This window comes from Poecilia formosa, unplaced genomic scaffold (assembly GCF_000485575.1).
Source record: "Poecilia formosa unplaced genomic scaffold, Poecilia_formosa-5.1.2 Scaffold348, whole genome shotgun sequence".
In the NCBI taxonomy this organism is placed as follows: domain Eukaryota; kingdom Metazoa; phylum Chordata; class Actinopteri; order Cyprinodontiformes; family Poeciliidae; genus Poecilia; species Poecilia formosa.
In genome coordinates, this window is record NW_006800287.1 from 1 (window position 1) to 20,288 (window position 20,288).

General features: G+C 36.7%; 1 protein-coding gene across 1 annotated transcript in view; it reads right to left on the reverse strand.

Annotated features, from left to right (window-relative positions):
- Positions 1–970: 970 nt before the first annotated feature.
- atrnl1b (attractin-like 1b) overlaps positions 971–20,288 on the reverse strand; it is a 67,523-nt gene continuing 48,205 nt past the window's right edge. The window contains exons 26-29 of the mRNA XM_007574265.2: positions 18,496–18,574; positions 8,129–8,236; positions 4,336–4,450; positions 971–2,785 (exon numbers count right to left, since the gene is read on the reverse strand). Coding sequence (XP_007574327.1) covers positions 2,661–2,785; positions 4,336–4,450; positions 8,129–8,236; positions 18,496–18,574 — 427 coding nt within the window. The 3' untranslated portion in view covers positions 971–2,660. The remainder of the gene's footprint in view (positions 2,786–4,335; positions 4,451–8,128; positions 8,237–18,495; positions 18,575–20,288) is intronic.

Here is a 20,288-nt window from a genome sequence, read left to right on the forward strand (position 1 = left end):
TAAGTCTTGAATTTTAAAAGTTATTTTGTAATATTTGGGCTGCAGCAGTGCCTGAGGTTAGGGTATTGCTGGCCTGGAAACACAGGAAAGCGGACATTTTTTCCTATAGTATTGCATTTGACTGGTATAAACTTAGACAATGCTACACTGCATTGCTATTGGCTTGTAATTTCGAAACAAAAATAAATAGTAAGGCGAGTTTCCATTGCTTCCCACAAGAAAAAAGAGAGCAAAGGAAAAAAGCCAATGGAAGAACACAATTTCCCCACATTTGTGCCTTAAACATTTCTCTCCAGAAAAACTGATGAAGGAGCTAACAGGTGGTCTTTACTTCCCAAGCTAAAACCAAGTGCCTAAACTGTCCCAGCTAGCGAGTAACAAAGTGGGGAAAACATCAGAAAGGCAACACTGTCTAAATGATAAGCTAATTCCTCATACCACCGGTACCTAATGCGAGACCCGACAATAGACCAGACTCTAAACGGATGTAGCACCGGACCTGACACAGCGAACGTCAACGACTTACGGATGCCCAACTCCAACCACAGGTACGCGACATTCATGGTTTCATTTATGAAGCTGAAAGCAGCACAAACCACTTCTTTGGTCAACTCTTTCCTCTTCCTCCGTTTGGTCCGCCTCATCTTCAATACACAAACGATATACAATATTGTAGTGCTCCGGTTCCAATGTAAAAGGCTTAACGTTACTCATTAATGTCTGGGCTGAACGGAGCTAGCACTGCTATGACCTAGCATATGTCATTTACCCAGAATGCATTGCAGCGCAAACGGTATGGTGACGCCCGAGTGCGAGTGACAATATTTATTTACATTTATAAAAACTGAACACCCTGCAGTATTTTTACTCTACTGTTTTTACATCTGCAGCAAATATTTATTATGGATCCATTTCAGAAAGACAAAAAACATGTAACTTCAGTGAGAGATGGAAGAAAGTTTACTGCAAATTTGATATTTCTTCTTTTAATTTTCTGGCATGTTGTCCATCTTTCCAATACACTGACGATGACTGATATGCAAGTTTGTCATCTGTTTCACAGAACAGCATGAGCCTGATTCCTGTGCAAAGACATGGTTAAAGGATTACTCTACAAACACAAAATAAAAATAAGAAAAAAACACATTAGCTGACATCATGAAATTCATCATGACTTCCGAGACACAAAGCAGGACAATGCCCAAACAGTTTATAAAGATGCACAAATAGAAAAAAAGGGGCTGACATTAGAACAAGTGGTTTGAAGTCAACGAGAATGTGCAAGAAAACAGGAATCTGTTAAATACAAAAACAGTAACAGAAAAGCTCCTCACTAGTGTAGCAAACCGATAATTTATTATAGATATAATAGTATCAGGTGACAAGGCCTGAAATTAACAAAAGGTTTTCACCAGTTTCATAAAAATATGACAAAAAAAAATGTGAAAGAAGACGCACATTTGTTCCAACGAGACACTGTACAGCTGAGAAGCTCCTTTAGATCTTCATGCTCCCATCTGAGCTCATGAAGAGCCAAGGCATTCTTATTATTAGCACAACTCATTGTACTTAAAAGGTGAAATAAAGTTATAGCTTCTTTTTTTTTTCCATATAAAACTTACAAAACAAACTAGTAAACAGCTACAAGAGCAGGACTTCTCTGGAGCAGCCTCTTAAAACGTCCACCATCCCAATCTCAGTTCAAAAGTGTCAAAACGTCCAAAACTTTTCATTAGAAACTACAGTAACTTCAGTGTTTTTTCTGTTTATTGAACAGTGACTACACTGAGAAAAAAAAAGAACATAAGTACATTTTTCCCAAATAAAATGCATCAAACTTGTTCTAGAATTTCATGCCATAATTCAATGACGAATGATTTGTTTGTGGCTCCTTCACCTCTTCATCTGGCATGTCACGAGAACGGACTCTCTCCTCTGCAGCATTAGTTCATGTATCCCACAGAAAATACAGACTTTAGCTTTTACTTGGTGGAGGAGTCTTATGCAAACGAACAATTATGCTTAGAAATTGCAGAAAATGCTCAAGTTGTCATGGTTTGCAATATAATTGTGGGTTGTTAAGTTGAGACCTTTTCAAGTCTAAATTCTTTACAACAAAAAAAAATGACAAACCAGGAAAATCTGAATGATTTGGCACCCAAATGTACCACTTACGGGTGCACAAAAGAAAAGTAAAAAATTATACAGGGTGCACATATTGGACATCTAATAACTGGTTTTGATCGTATGAGGAAATTTGGTCAGCTTGTGACATTCCCAAATGCGCATTTACATTTCCTTCATGTTTTGCAAATAAAAAACCTTCATCAGTCATACTTCAATGAGTCTGGATCTGCCATAATTTGTGGAAAACATGACAGATGTTCGTTAAACGTAGACTGAGCTGTCCGAGCGAAAGTGAAGAAACTGAAGCCTGACCTGGATCGGTCGCTGCCATGGATTTCTGATGTCGGCATATTCAGAAATGAGGGACTGCGCTCACGCGAAGCGGGAGCTGTAGTGGTGAATGTTAGCAGCCAAAACAAATCTCCTACAAGTCACTTAGGCATGTCAAGTCTGTGGAAAGGCTTCCAGTTGCAGGACCCGAGACATGCTGGAATGACATGGCGGTCGGTCAGAAACGTAACCGCCGGATGGAGTCAGACGCAGGTCCCTTGGTGAGCTGGAGGAAGGGCTTTTCGGTTCTTTAAAGCTTGGGACTTGTCCTTGAAATCTAATGGCTTCTGTTGTGAGATGTCTACCAACGCACTGGCGACAATTAGTCCTGCAGTAAAGGAAAACAGAGAAACGCATGAGGTTAGACAGAAAGAAATGTATTTATTGATCAAGTACAACTGAAGAAAACCCAAATAAATGGAAAAGGACAGTGTGATTTTGTTCATTAGGTCAGAGGAGAATTTTAATTGGCAACTTATAATAAAGAAGTAAAATGTTGCTCAATTTGAATACAATAGAGATGTCTATAAGTATACGTTTTGTGGTTTGACATTTCCTCTACCAACTATAAAACTTGCCGTGTTCAAACTTTTTACAGTTTCTCTGTAAAACTGTAACTCTGTGTAACAGAGTTAATTCTCTGTGTAACAGGATTAACTGTTACACAGAGGAAGAAAGCCAGTTTTTCTATATTTTACTGATATTTGTGTCATTCGGTTGTGGAAAAACAATACAGAATTTATTTCATACAAAAAAAACCTAAAAACTGTATTTGTTATATGTGTAATTAAGAAAAATGTTGGTTCTGCACTGCTTTGCTAAATTATTAAGAGCCAGTGTAGAAGGTTGCAGACTCCTGCTTTGGACCAGAAAGGACCTTTTCACCTTTTTCTACCAGACTTTGTCCTTCCACTCAACATTCCAATAATGTGCTTGGATATCTCAGATGATCTTTTGTTGCTTTACTAACTGCCAAATCAGCAGTCTTTCATATGACAGCGTATCTATAACAATATACTTCTCAAGTGATAGATCAATTAATAATTATTTCCCATCCTCTTTTATTCACTGGTAATGTTATTTTAACTGTTTTCTAGTGTTTTATCAGCTTCATCATCAAGATGTTTTTTTATTGGTTTGACAATCTGTTTTACAAAGGGGGAAAAATATGGCTAATTGTGCAAAATAATTACTTTTGATACATCTCTTTTGTAAAGGGTAAGCTGACATGAAATTTAATCAAAGATAAAAGGCTTCACAAAAACTATTTCAGCAAAAACAGTCAACGATGGGCGAAGGATAAAGCAGCTTTTTTTATGAGGTGACATTTGACGACTGCTGCCAAGCCTGACAAGATGCACTGCAGCAATACTGACAAGCAAATCAGAGCAAGAAATGAAATAAAACATAATCCGAGTACTGACAATCTAATATTTACTCTGTCAGTGAGATCATCTACAACTTAAGAATGTGTTTTCTCATCAGTCATCTTTTATAACTCAGTGGTGATGTTTTTGTTTTTACTCAGAGGACTCCAGCATCTGGTCAACAATATCCATTTGGCAAGAACAAATGAAAAGCTTGACCAATCTTCCAAGTAAATCCTCCCTCTCTCTCAGGCGGGAAATCTCATAATTCATTTATTAGTGCCTCAATTAAAAAGTAAAACAATATTGCTTCAGGCTGCACTCATTGCCCAGTTTGCTTGTCAAAAGTTAAATAATTAGTGCAATAAGTGCAGTACGTGTAACACGCCTAACTTCTCTACGCTGGATAATGATCCACCGTGATGATTATGATTGTGGTCTTAATTCAGATCGCATTCTTTGGGACCGATTTCAGAGAAATGTGATTCACGTGTCAGTGTGAGCTGTTTACCTGACTGTCCAGGTGGAGGCAGGTCAGAAAATCCAGACGGGAGACGCATGAGGACAGTTAGCACAGCAGCCTTCCCTCCAAAACATGGCTCCATTGCAACTGGTTTAGGCACACCCTTAAAAGCAACAAAAGAAAAAACACAAATTAACAGAATTGTAATACTAATCAAGATTTTGTTCTTCTAAATCCAATAATATGGGTTAAAAAAAGAAGTAGTGTTTTTGTTCTCGACAGACAGCATCAATAACTGCAATAATGAATTAAACAGCTTTCTCTGCTGGATAATACACCCTTGCTTTACCAACTAAAGCTGAAATCAATTTTACTTTCTGCTCTGGCTCAAGTGATGCTTTATTTATTTTTTTTTAAAGGAACCAGCTGACCAAAAGTCACTCATGTCATCTGATGGAGCTGCTGCATTTAAGTCAAGACGCCCTCCTCGTGAGACAAATGGTTTGATTGGTCACACAACAAAAACACTTGTGTCCCTGTCAGACAGTCAGAGTGCCGAGGCGATGACCTACCCCTCAGACGTAATGGCCAGAACTGCTCGTATCAAGCGTGAAAAACATGTCATCCTGATAATGAATGTCAAGGGTTTCACAGCATGCTTTGGATGAAAGGACAGAAATTGTTGAGAAACGACGTGTCTCTGAATAGAAATGCATTTTTTCCCCCTTTCTCTGCCTGATGGTGTTTAAAGTAGAAACAGCAAAGTCAGAGTGAAAATAATAATAACTTTTAAGTCCCTAGTAGTATTGATATTTTTAAGAAGGTTCTTGTGAAATTCGCTTTGAAAGCCAGATCTTTAGATAATCTATAGATAAACACTAATAGAAACTGAAATAATTACTATAACTGAATTCTTGTCTTTTAATTTCTAGTAAAAGACACATTGCACTTTTGCATCCATCAGACAATTTTAAATGCCATGATCTCAGAAGAACTGCATGTTTTTTAATTTGTTTTTGTCTTCTCAAACCACAAAATTATAAATGTTGCTCTTTAATCATTTTGATATTTAACAGACCATTACTGCGTTGCACATATATTTGTAAAGCTAAAAAAAAACTATTAGTGTTAAGTCCAATAGGATTCTGAAGGTCAACAGCTGTAGTGCTATTAGTGTTTTCAAAATATGAACAGTTTTAAATTCAAATCAGTTTCCTTTTTAGTCACACAACCAGTCTTCTTTCTGCCACCAATGTGTCAAACATTTTGGTTAAGATTATTCAAAGCCTATTTAGATATTTTGCATTTGTAACATGGTCATTCATAACTCCAAAGCTCATAAACACACAAGCACAAACATGCTAATACATGCAAACACACAACTAAACAGGCGGTATGAGCTCTCTTTCCAGGACTGACGGGTCTCATCAATCAAACTAGCTGTTCATTACTGGTTCCATATGTCGAGTGCCTGCCATTTTGGTCTGCAGTTTGCAGGCCCGAGTCTCTCTGTCCAGCAGCTGCTGACATCTTGGTCACTAAAAGCGGAGCCCGACTTGGAGGTTTAAGCCAAGCAAGTGGAAAAAATGGGCAAAAAGGTTGCTGGGCTCTTCTCAAAGCAGTTGGAAAAGTAGAGATGCTGATGACATATATGGAGAGATTAGCGCTTATGGCTCAGTCATACTGGACCTGAATGTTTCAGTAAGTCGGAAACTTTCTGAGAGACTAACATGGCGAGACAACTTTTCTTGATTGTGCTCAAATTCATTTGAGAAAGTGCTCTAAAATGTAGTAGTTGAAGCAGAAACGGAGCAGTAAATAAAGCCAGTGTCCTCTGTGTCACCAAAATAAAATGTGCAACAGTTAAGTGGAAGCAGATGTTGACTTATTAGCTGACACAGAGCAGAATTAGGTTGTTTTGAGAGTTTCCCTCCAGTTCATCAATCATCTAACATATCTGTAAGTCATCCAAAAGTGCAACTGAATATTCAAAATGTGTACACATTCAACTTTTAAATACATTTCTAAAAGTTGAGCTAAAAAACATTTTAGCTCAAAGGTTATGTGGCAGTTATCAGATAAATACTTCAACTAATGAGCAATTCTTTATTTAAGGTTGCAAGCTGTGGCGCTGCTACAACAAACGCATTCCAGTTTACCGCTGCAAATAAGGTTTCGGCTTTGCCTTTGGATCAAAATGTAATAATAATAATAATAATTTAAAAAAACATTCTGGATATTTGTCACATTTCAGAATATTTCCTGTTAGCTTTACAGAGATCAGAAAATGTCACTTTGGTGCAAAGGAACACAAAAAACCTTATGTGATCATAAGCAATTTCGTACTTTTACGTTTTGCCTTCTGTGTTCCTCAAAATTAAACCATAAAATAAAATGTTAATGAAGTCAGAATTGTTTCTGTCCACATCTCAGTTGATCATAAAAAAATAATTTTTATCCTCCAGTAGCATGTAAAACTCTAAAATGTGACCAAGTGGGAAAATGTGGCAGAAACACATATGTTCTTAAAGCAGAACCATGAGGTACGCCACACCAAGAAGGTGCGGACGACATGTTTTTACTAAGATAAATACAAAACGAAAATCTAACAAAAACAAGAGCATGAATTCCTGAGAGTTTGCTCTTATCTAAAAAAAATCTGATTAAACGTCAAAAACCCTACACTCTCTAGAAAAGGTAAAAACCCCTGAACAATTATGTTTTTAATGAAAAGATAAATGGCAATTTAAGCTTCAATTCTTTTGGATGGGATGGATTTAAGGTCAGTTTCTGTTCTGCCTTATTGCTACTAGGAGCATTATTGTGTAAACTCCTTGTTTTGCCAGTAAATAGGTGTGGATTTTTCAAGATTCAAGCATAAAACCTACATCAATTGTGTTCCCTAAATGCTCTCTGGTGACTGTTAGGTATGCCATTTAATGTGCCTCACAAAAAACACTTGAGATATTTATGAGAAGGCTAGAATAGAACAAACACCATACAGACCTACATTAGAGTGACAAGTATGCAATTAAAACTACACTTTAATCAAGAAAAAAACAGGCCGTTTCCAGCAGCATTCTGATCCAGACGGTGCGATGCACTCACAGAGCCGAGAAGCATTGTTTTTCCTCCTCTTTTTCGCTTTACATTGCCCTTCAAAACACCATAATGCTGTGTGAGTACCACTCAGCAGAACGCTCGGCGCTAATGTGTTGCCTCTTTGCAGGTTGCCACAGAGATTTTATTTCTTGCAGGAGCAGGTGACACAGAGCCCGAACCAGGCTGAGAAATCACCACCGGTCCCTCAGATCTTATTTTGGGGACGTATCTCTTCATCTTACTTTAAACCAAGCAATACAGCATATAACCTGGAGCCCTATGTTGGACTTGGAGCCAGACATTCCCATTTGTTTGAGAAGTATGAACAAAACAGGACTGCCTGGACAGTCTCATATACCTCTAAACAGAGGTATATGACAGAGAGAAAGTGACAGTAATAAACGAATAGAGACCAATTTTAGAGCAAATCAAGGCAAAAAAAAAGAAGAAAAAAAAACTGAAGCAGTTTGAATACCTCAAAGAAATCATCACTGATTTCATTTTGACATGACAACTGGGAAAAAATTATTTGGATGACTTCATCATAATAGCTTTTAATTATGTAGAATTAGAGTAACAACATATTTTCTATCTCTTTGAAAGAAGAAGAAGTCAAGGGTGTACAAGTTGAAAGAATATTGTTGCTATTTCTACATTTTGTATTTTGTAAATCAAAGTAAAAAAAATAAAAGAACCCATACAATAAAAATGTTGCACGAAATGTGGGATTTAGACTCACATCAACCAAAGGCTGCAGGACTTCTGTTAGCTCTCCTCTGGCATCCAGCGAAACGGCGACGGATGCAAATGGACGACTGGCCATCTGCTGGCGCTCTCTCATCAGCTGCTGTAGAAACAAACAGATGAAACGTGAACAAAACACAGCAAACGTGATATTAAACATTTAACACATGTTCAGTGCCGTTAATACAAACTCTTCACCAGAATTATAACGCCAGCGCTACATTACTATGATCGCTTAACGATTTTTCTCCAAAGAGCTTCAAGTTAAAGATGAAACACTCTTTTTTCCAATTAGCAAAGCAAGATCACTGTTAATTGTTTTGTGTTTGTTTGGTAGAATTTAAGACTAAAACAGATGGATATGAGAAAAACAAACATTTATGCACAAAATTAATTTGCTTGGCAGCTGCTACTCCTTGAGCAGAATTGAAGAGTTCCTGCACAGTCTGGAAAAGCATAGGAAATGAAAACATGAGCAGGGGAAAATACTCCTATTTTCAGACTTTATTCTTTTTGTCCAAGTGTTGGATCCATCCATCTTATGTTCTCTGCTTCTTTCCTTACTTTATACATCCCTCCTCCCTTGCCACCTTTATTGCTTCCTTGTTTCCCATCTGCTTTCCTTGCATTTTCTCTCTTGCATCCTACTTATGTTGCTTCTTCCTCTCCTTCCTTCCCAGTGCACTACCTCCATTCCTTATGTACTCCTACTCGTCCTTCCTACATCTCTTCTTTCTATTTACCTGACTTTGCTTCATCTATTTCTCATCTTTTTTGTGTTGTTCAAAATTTTGAAGAAAATAATCAGTCATTCATTCTTTCTCTTCCACTCGTGCAAAGTGACAAGCAAATCTGAAGGCGTTCTCAGATCCCTGATCTGAATAAATCTTTCGACAGATTTCAAATGAAATGGCAATTAAGGCAGCAAAAAAACCTCAACCGGAGAAACATTTGCGACATAAATAAATGGAAATATCACATGAAAAAGCAGAAGAAAATAGAAAAAATAAAACAAATTTTCAACAAAACCCTGCCTTAAAAGAAATTGTAAAATTGCCTGGTTTTACACAATACTCACAATACCAATCATTCTGACCAAAATCCCCCCAAACTCCCAAATTTAGTAGCTACTAAAATGCAAAAGGGACATTATGTACTTTTCTTAACCCCACCAACATACCTGAATCAATACGTAAAATTAAAACTATGAGTAGTAATTGATTGGTTAATGAGTCAGCAACTACAAGAGAACTGTGATTAGGTATCTGGATCACATGGAGACTTGATTTCTGTTGCCTAGATTGAGCAGAAAATGCATTTTTTCCCCCGACTAATCAATACTGTACAACAACTAATGCCACACTATCATCAGCAGCACACCATCTGATCAATATCTAAGCAGGCACCAAGGACATGACTGATTGGTGTTGGGTTTGAGATGAGCTTAAGTGTGGCGCATTAAGATCTAATTGCATTTCAGATCACTAAAACCCTTTAGTAGGTTTTTTTTTAATGATAATTCTCATTACTGGTGCTTCTTCTGGACCTCTCCAAGTATCATTTAGAAAGTGAAATTGTACAAAAAAGCGTCTATTTGGAACGTCTGGAACGTCTATTTTTTCCTAAGCAAATTATCAAAAACAGATGCACATTTGATCATATTTTCAGGTAACACACATTGCATTCAAATTGGATCTAATCAAAGACCATAGAAATGCATCAGATCCTTTGAATGTATATTTATTTACCCCATTTTAACCTCCTTAGCTCTATTCTATAGTTTTTAAATGTTCAAAAATATTGGAATTTTCTTAAAATGCACATTGGTCCCTTGAGTTAAAGTTTGTGAAAAATGAATAAATCTATTATCATTTGCCAAAAAATTCTGAAAATGTGGTTAAAAAAGCTAAAAGTATCAACACCTACTGAGATGTATCGTGACAGAAAAGTGCAACAAATTATTTGTTTTCACACTTATTTTTCTGTAGACAATTCAAATTAACGGCTTACAAATAACAGGTCAACATAAACATTATATCTGGTTCCTAAATTAAATTGAAAAAGTCTGATTTTTTTTTTATTTTTTTAGGTTATATAAAAGGACAGACTGACCTGAAAAATGTGGGGATTCTGTCTAGACAATATTGAAAATATAATATGGCAAACATGTCAGTATTATCAATAAATGCCGCATGGTGTAAAAGGTTAATAATGATTTGTATTTACCATTTCAAACCTGAATTTTGTTGTAAACTTCTGCCTCAAAAAGTTTTTGTTAAAGACTTTCCCACACTCAGTATAAATAATAGATCAACTTTAATAAGAATGTGCTTTTTAGGCTCTGAGGCCTCTTATAGTCTCATTCCTGAACACAATGTTCTCCTTGAGGTTGGACTGACCCTGACAATTCTCGTCTCTGGACCCCCAACCTTTGACACGGAGCATAATTTAGTATTCATTGGTCTGGCTGTTAATTAGCAAAAAATATTAAGAGGTCTATAGAGGTTGACAAGTGAAAAATGAACAGGTGAGAAAGTGACCACTTGAATCAGTGTCTAGGTGTTTATCAAAGACAAATGGCAAAAAGACAAAGTCAGGCTATTATAATGACTCTTTTTGCTCTGCAATTCTTCAGTAGCAGCCACAAGTTAGACAGCTTAAGTCATTTATGGTTTTATATTAAAATACAGATCTTTACTGAAACATTTTAACTCAAAAATACTTTGTTGATCCCAAAGACAAATTAAATGATTAAATAAGAATTCCAAATGCTAACAAAAGTATCACAACTTCAACTATTTCACCTAACTTCTGTAGAAATAACCGCTGATGGCTTAAGGATCTCGCATATTTCCTTCAAAGTGTCAAAATCAGCTCTCACTGATGTGGATGCTTGAGGAAAATTGCGTCATTTTGTTCGTAGAGAGGGGCACCCGCGTCTCCTTCCTGGCACCAGACCCGGGTCAAACTATTTTGACTGAGCTCTGTGCAAAGTGACGTGTGATTGGTCAGATGGTTGTTGCCATGTTTTGTGCAGAAATGCGCTCTGACAACCATGTTAATATTTTGTTTCAACTAGAAGCTTCCACTATGTGTTTTTTGTATACAAAGGAGACATGAGAGGTGAGGACTTGTGTACATTTGAACAGTTCCTAACTAAACTACTAGGCCTGCCACGATAAGAAATTTTGCCAGACGATAAATTATCCCAGAACCTATTGCGATAAACGATAATATTGTTGTTTTGAGACTGTTTTCAAGTAATATAATAGTAATAATGAAAGAATAACATAAGAACACTTTATCAAAGGTCAATAAACTTTACATTTTATGGACATTTAAACATTTGAACTGGAAAACATTTTCAAAGCCCAAAATATATTAAAACAATAGAAACAATAGATAAAATGAATATTTTTTTTTTTTAAATAGTCTTTCAAAAAGGAAAAGTTGAGACCAAAGCACCCGACTGAAGACCAGTTTTGGTAGAAAGAGAGAAAAGAGAAAAACAATAAATCAAGAAAATGAAAATTACTGAGTTTGTTTTAGTTTATCATGCACTCAATTGATTTACTGTTTATTTTGACAGGCCTAAGTAAAACCAACAAATGGCTAAAACTAATAGATAGAAGTTGAGACATTGTTAAACACTCAAAAAGCCATCTGCAGAAAATTGTGGCCCTTTCTCCATGACTGTTTCGTAAAATCAAAATAGAGCATGCAGGGAGGTTGGGGTGTCCCCCAGGTAGTCTGCGCCAAAAACTGCAAATACGTCCCACTACCACGTGACTGTGTGAACTGTCCAGCTTCGGATGAATGTGGGATACGTTGCCCTCCATGTGTGGGATGTGAATAACTATCAAATTATCTTTTATGTGATTAAAACATTAACGTAACATTTCTAAAGTAAAAATAATTAATTGGTCTTGTGCACTTTTACAATTTTAAATAGAAGTCAGTACAAGTCAGAATCATCCAAATAACTGGAAAATACCCTGGAAACGCTCTTTTTGTGCGATGAATCTATACAAGTCTAACTTTCTAAAAGGAGTCAATGGAATAAATATTTTTAATGATATTCTGGTTTATTTAGATGCAAGTACATCTTAAATGTTAAGCCTTTATTTAATCTAATGTGCCAACAAATAGAATTAAAGCATTTCGCAGACCCCACTCAGTGCCGTGGAAACATATCGGTACATGGTGAATAAGTGGAAAGTGGCGCTGCTTTGTTCAATCTGAAAACCTTCCCTCAGGGAGGTAGTGCTGAAAAAAAAAATAACAGCACCCACATGAAATTGACATTGATCACCTGATTGATTTTTCCTTTTTTAAACCTTATATCTGATGCCCGATGTTAAATTGTTGTACATCTCTGCCATTAAACATCAAAACCGACAATACAAAACCGATAGATTTGAGCTGCTGGGTCACAAAGGGTCAAAATGAAAAATGTTGCCCTTTTCAAAAAAGATAAACGCAGGATGGGAGGGCCCGGTGAGGTTGTTCCAAAACAAGAAAACAGCTCAAGGCTTATTACGGTTTCCAGCACAAAAAGCTTCAAATCCAACAACATTCATCCTAAATGTCAGATAGCAGTAATGTTATTTATCATGTTGCAGAATTCATTTTAACGCAGCAAAGCACAGCAAGAGCAAAGTCTAGCACCTGCCATCAGAAATGTGCCAAGAAAGCAGCGGTTAAAAAGGGCCAGCACAATACCTGAGAGACTGGAAATGAATGCTAAGTTAACGACAAAAGGCAAGGCTGAACTCTGTAAAACCAATTAACGTTTATGCAATGACAGACTGATTTTGTCTAGAGTACAAGCTGGAGCCATTCACAGTTTTGATAAGGGTGGGCTTGCAGCGCATTGCTATGCAACTTGATTAATTTGGCAAGTGAGGGCATGAATTATCTGTCGAGTGAATACAACATTTTGTTCCCTTCGTTGGGCTGTATAAAGGGGTGGGTGTCATCCCGCCTCCGAGCGCATTTCACACCGATGCAGGTCACACTGTCCCTTTCAAAGATCACCGGTTATACCCACAGGCTGGCTCCTTTAAAGTCAAACAATACATAAACATGCAGTCAAATGTACATACACCAGTGCTTTCCTCATAGCAAATACGTTGGAGGCAATTTACACCTTGCATGTGGCTCCTTGTTGGACAGTCTGAACACGTACTGCGATTAATGGACTTAAGATAACCAGATGAAGATATCCAGTGGTGTCCTGCCACACTTTCCAAAGCAGATATGACGCTGGAAAGGCTGAGGTGTTCTGTGTGGGCTAAGATATCAAATTCAGGAGCAGAATATTAATTAACGGGCCCAATTTCAATGTAAGGTGAGGGGCTAAATAGTGAAACAAAACATTTTCAAGGGCAACTTCTGAAGGATCCAAAAAGGTGCAAAATTATTTTGCACTTAAATGTTAATCTTGACAAATAAGAACAAGTGAGCTAACTTGACACTCGAGAAGGATTAGGAGGAAGATGATCTGATTTGAGTCCTAATTGTCCTCAGGGGGACATTCAAGCCTGAAAGCAAACACATTTACTTTAAGTCTGTAGAAATAAATAACAAAAAATGCCTGGATTTGAAGATTTGGGAGTGAAGAGTTTGGACTAGTTGGTTTGTGAAAAAGTATTTCCGCACAGATTCCTTCTGTTTTTGCTGCTTTTATTTTCTTATTTTTCCTACACAGTTAAGACCAAAAATTAATTCCCAACTAATCTTTTCACTTGATAAACACCATTCTTCCTACTGGAAAGGATTTAGATGTTTGCTAGAATATACAAAAATATCCCATAGAGTTCAGCCACAAGAAAAAAAAGTTTCTATGTTCAACTTACAATATATTGATAAGATTTAAAATAAATGACTCATTTCCATTGCAGATTGTGAGCGTCTGGAAAATGCCAGGGTTATTCTATACCATAATGATCATCCTAATTATTTGGTAACAACTGATTTCATCAAATTAACATGGCGGGCGAAGAGTTTTGCCCAACGACAGCAAGAAAGCCCAGGAGTGAACCGGCAACTCACCGCTTGCGGGACAAACTCCTGCCATTGTCACCACAGTTGTAGAAAGAGGAGCAAAAGGACTCCCAGTTGAGAAGATAAAAAAGGCACAAGTATTGACCCCTGAGGCCTCCCACAAGTAAAAAAAGGTTAAAGAGACACAACAAAACCAGGCAACTAAAAATAAAACCACTTAAGAACTACAACAGATACCAACAGAAATGCAAGGACACTTATCAAGTAGAACGGGGGATTTAACGGACAGCAAGTATTCAAAATATTTAAGATGGAGACAAACAACACGGTGAAGCTAGTCGGCCATTTTAATTCTGGCTCTGAATGCCCCAGAAATCCAGCTAACGATAAAGAAACATCAGGTCCTCTATTAGGAGAACCAAAAGGACACAGCAATCCTGCAAGTCGTGCTTTCGTAATAATTCTCCACCGATGCATTGATGAGACTATATTGAGTAAATAATAAAGCCTTTGAAAATACAAACAACCCATCACCACTGAGCATCACAGTTGATTTTAAAAGGTCTGTCTTCGCATGTGTGTAAAAGACAGAGGAGCTGCATTAGATAAATCCATGTTTGTGTGTGTGTGACATCTTTGCAGCTCTCTCTTGTGAAATGTCAGCGCACCCCTTCTTTCTGTTTTCCCCCACAGGTAGCGTCAAAGAGGTCAGCCTTTGTCCTCCTATGTGGCATTTAGAGCTGTTGTGTCTTCCTCCCTGTGGTCCCTGCTTAAAATCCAAGTCCCATCACTTAACTTCAACCAAAATTATCCAAATTAACCGGCACAACCTCTGTTATCATGTCCCTTTAAACCTTAGACAAAAAAAATAAAGCCCTTATCTAATTATTGTTGTGGTGTGGAGGACATCCGGCTCTTTGGAGATAAAAAGTAATTCAAGGAATTGTTGTGTGGTTTCTAGAAATCCTTCAAAATTGTCCTCTATTCACAGCCAATTTTCAGAAATAGAATTTGAAATGACTGCTTGCTTAACTAGAGATCTTCCTAATGAAAATCTTACAGGACAAAAACCCAACCCCAAAGAAAATGTGCTTCAAATTCAAGTCAAACACAATCCCTAATTACAAATACCTTTAGCACCAGGAAGCCAGTTAAAAAAAAACATTTCATCAGATGCCCAAATGCCCCATAGCTTCATCACAGTTTCATTATCAGCCCAGCCATTTCTGAAAGCCTCATTAAAACTCATTCATTCCATGTCCTTACAGAAGATGAGGGCTCAAATGGCCCCAGGACGAAACTTTCCATCCCTCATTTCACCAAGACCCATAAATACAAAGACACAGTGAAGAAGAATCAGGGAACCATTTAGTTTACAAGTAAAACAAAACTGTCAAGGCTCAATCAGCTCGTTTATAAAATATCTCCATCAGCTCATCTATATGTCCAGGTAAGCAGACAAACTGTGCTTTCATTTCACTGTAAGCAATTAAACAACAAGCAGATGGCCTGGTTAGCACTAAAACCTCCTCAGATTGACCGTCTATTAAATGGACCCTAAACGGTCCTGTAAGGATCTCAATAAGTGATTTTACTGATTCTTGTATTACGGAAGAGTGGCTTTAAAGATCGCAACACGTGAAGTAGTTTAAAATCTATTTGCAAAGCTAAAGTACAACTTGAGCGGTGAAGGGCAACCTTTAGGCTGCCATAGCTTTCAGGAAAAGGTTACACAGATTCTGAATACAATGTTTCTTTAAAAGTAGGCCAACTGAAAATGCCACAGCAGAGCTGTAGAAAGCTGTGCGTCTCAGTAAAGTGTTGATGTCAAGGATACAGCTAAGCCCAAAGTTATTCACATCCCTGGCACATTTAGGCATAAAGAGTGATTTTACTTTTGCCAACATGTCTCTTCTGACTGGAAGTCACATTAACGTTTTGGAAGTTGCTCAGCGTCCCAGTTAAGCGTCAATGTGGGGAACTAAAGATTAGGGTGATGGAAAAGAGACCTTATGTACAACCTCTGAGACGTTGAACATTATGATATTTATAAATCAAACTTAGCAAACCCAACCAAAAAAAAATTAAAAAATCCACAATTTTTGCAAAACAATGACGTTTTATTATCTTATTTTATAATCCAAAATTACTTCAACAGGGAAATTATGGTCTGGGTTAAAGTCAGACGTCGACCATATATGTATAAATTATGTAAGTAGGTGATTTTTACCTGTACATTTTTTTTAATGATGCAAACTAAAAACAAAGATTTCAGGGATGCTTAAAAAGCTTTCCCAAACAATCTGCAAGGATAAACCGAAGTTTTGCAAATGAACAAAAAAAGACTTTGCTCTGAAGAATAAAAATTGTAATGTGGAACAAAAAAGGAGTTATGGTTGAGTTAGTCCTGATCTAAATCAACCATCCACACTGATGAGTCCATCAGGGTAAAGAAAAGCTCAAAATGAGGTGCTGAACTCAAAATTAAAAAACTTTTTCTATCAATGTCTCTTTTTCTTACCTCACTGGGAGATGAAAATCCCACAATTCATTGGTCTTAAATTGTGAATGAAGATCATTTTCACACATGGATTCTTCCCAACAAAATACAGAATTTAATCACTTTTAAAAACCTTTGGATGCGACTGTAGAGAACTTCACAAAGAAGTTCAACTGAGCTCTAACAAGGCAAGCTTTCTGAGAAAAGATGCATCTAAATCTGTCCTTATGGTGCAACAAAAAAGGGCACAATCAAACGCAACAGGGATCAAACAGTGACATTTTCTTTGACCCAGTAAAGTAGACTGTTTTTTTTTTTTTTTTCTTTTTTTTTTTTTTTTTTTTTTTGGTCAACTAAAGAACAGATCATAGAAATGTCCAAAGCAGAAACAAAAATAGAGACCATCTGCTGTCATTAAATTTTATTGACTCAAATCTTTTTTTGGATATGCATGAGTCAGAGACATCAGCAATCATTTTTGTTTATTTTCAATAAATCAATTAGGGGGATATGAAATTCTGATCCCCTAATTATTAATGTCATTCCCAAAGTGGAAATGAATTGTGAGAGCTTCATTAACAGACTACAGGTCATGCAGAGAGATCAAAATTAAATTCCTGCTGTTAAATACCCAACAGCACCCAGGAGAATAGCAGATTCAACCCCAAAGAGATGGAAATTACCATCAGTTCAGAAGCAGGACATTTTTCCAATGCGGTTTCAGATTAAGAGCAGCAAGGTGAATTTGCATTCCGCCTCTCCTTCATTTTCAGAACAGAATTCTTCTGACCTACTTTTATAATTTCCACTGCCAATCACCACATTTTTCACATCTTTTCATCCAAAAATCCTTTTCATTCCACCACTGAATATTAATCATTAATATTTCAGCTCCTTTTTCATCCCCACTCTCTGCTTGGCTCCTATTCCTTTCCACTAAATGTAAACCCACACTAGGCTTGAATAATTATCCACTTTCAACAAAATTATTTGACAACATAATTGATCCAATTGTAGAGCACAAGATTTTGCTGGCAGCTAATCAAAACTTTCTTTAGCAGTGGTCAAAGGCTTTTAATGAGATATAAGGTGTTTTTAAGACTCAATTGTCCTGGCTGACTAAAACACACACACTAACCTCTTTGCTTTAAATATTTTTCAAATCCCAAATGTTAATCACAAACATTTAAGTCTACTTTTTCAATATGGTCGCCATGCATTATGGGTTAGCATGGGATAATGGCAAACCTGAATGAGTTACACCAGTTCATTTGGAAGAACACAGCAAAATTTCAGTAAATCATGACGAGGATCTTGTGGAAAACCCACATAAAATGTGATCCAAATCATACATTTAAAAGGTAATGCTACCAAATACCAATAAAACGTCTGTTAACTTCCTAAATTTGAAGAAAGTTCAAAAAGTTTTCCCTGAAAATGATTTAACAAATGGAAATATTTTTGGGATCTCACCTAAAACAGAAAGAGTTTAGTCTGATTTCATGTGAGTCGATAAGAAAAAAGTCAGGCTGTTGGCTCAAGAGGGTGAAATTTGTGTCATAACATCATCTTTTCATTAAAAAAAGGGCTAGGTGAAAAAGATGCCAATTTTAACATTCACACTGTATCAACTTTAGCTACAATTCCTCACATATTCAGTTCAGCATCCAACTTAAACATAAATAGCCCAGACTGTCAAACATGTTTAATAAACCCAGCTGGAAAAATGCAAAATCATGTGTATATTCAAATCATTTTAAAATGACCAATCTGCAGACTTGCATTCACTCATACGAGTTTCATAGGAGTGCCTTAAAGGTAATTACTCAGTTCTGCTTTAAACGTCATGGACTTACTTCTCTGCGTCGTGACGCCCAGCAGGTCTGTTTGATCTTCCACACCACTGCTGCCACCAGGAGCAGAGAGAGAAAGCAACTGGGATGGAAAAAAGAAGAAAAAAACAAGCAGGGTTACAACTGAATGTCTCCTTTAACTTATTTAGCCATTTTTAAAATAGAAAACTTGGATCCATAATAAAGCAGACTGGAGCTATTAGAGGTTTGTTTTTGAACTTCTACCCTTACAGGAGATTTCTTTATACATTTTTGCTTATCTGAAGAAAGCATGCCATTAAACAAAATCTGAAAGGAATATGAGGCAAATTTGAGGAGGTAGAACTTTAAAATATCCTCAGACTGAAATATTTTGGCCGATTACTTCGATTAATAACCCAACACTGTGATCATTAGTCAAGGGAAAGTCAGGAAGATTTAAGCTGATCTGGGAGGGGAAAACTGACTGATTGAGAGCTTCCACTTCATTATCCTTTTGACATATAATGTCAGGATGATTATCGAGTAAAGAGGCGGTTTTTTAAGAGCTGGTTAGAATGGTGCAGTTTGAGTTTTACATTAAATTTCTCAAAAACAGATTTTTTTTTTTCTTTTGTGGATAAAACTGTCTATATTAGATTTCTGCTATCAAATTCAAAACAATCCAAAAACAGAAAATGTTGTTCCTTTAGTAACATAATTGGTATGAGAAAAATTATGGGGCTTGAAAAAATCTCAAAGATTTCTTAGTTTTGATAGTAGAGCAATAGAATAAAGCCACAATGTTATAATATTCAATACATTTTATTTAAAACTAACACAAACACATTACACAATATGGTGGATTATTATAGCAGCTTGATCATTTCTGCTTTTATTAAAGGCATTATTTTATTCTTTCATATTTTTTTGACAAATACTGTGAAATCCCATTAAACGTCATCACAGATGAAAATCTCAAACTAGCCCATGCTTACGCACAAAAACATCTTATTCTTCTCCAACTATCACCGAATAAAAAAAAAAAGGACATGAAATTGTTCTGTATGTCCGGAAACCAAGTCTAATGGCTGTCGTCCCAGCACTGCCCTCGTGTCTTAAGAGATGTGCTGCAGTTTTGTCATGTACACACCGGTAAAATGAGCAAACATCTCATCTCACAAAAGCCAGACAACCATCTCCAATGTTACGAGCCAGTTTGTTTGGTATGTAAACTTCAGGTCGCCACGTGTTCTAGATGTGTTTGATCAGATGTTTGAACAAGGTGATAACAGTGAAGATCAGCAAAAAAAAAAAAAAAACCGGAGCTCAGATCTGCCGCTTCAGTTAAACATTTTATTTCAGTGACTCCACACAAAAAGAAGCATCTGCTCCCTTAAGAGCTTCTTATCAGATGCAAACAATTTAAGAAGCCTCTTAAAATGATAAATCACAAGAAAAATACATTTATGGTATTTTTCTGAGTTATAATGAATGACTCAGTAACAGAATAATTTAGAGACGAAATACGCATTTTGTGCACACATCCATCCTAAAATGTTTTGATTTTTAAAAAATGGTTTGATCTTATAGAAGAAACGAAAACATTAGAAAAGTCGTGATGTCCGTTCTCTGCTCCTTATCTCTCCTTCAAGGAGCTCTAAAAAACCCTGTGGGGTGATTTGACATTTTGTCATCAGGCTGATTATGTTTCCTGCAGGTTCAAGTCTCCTCAAATCTTCCCTTACATCCACAGACACACTCCGTCACACACACACACACACACACACACACACACACACACACACACACACACACACACACACACACACACACAC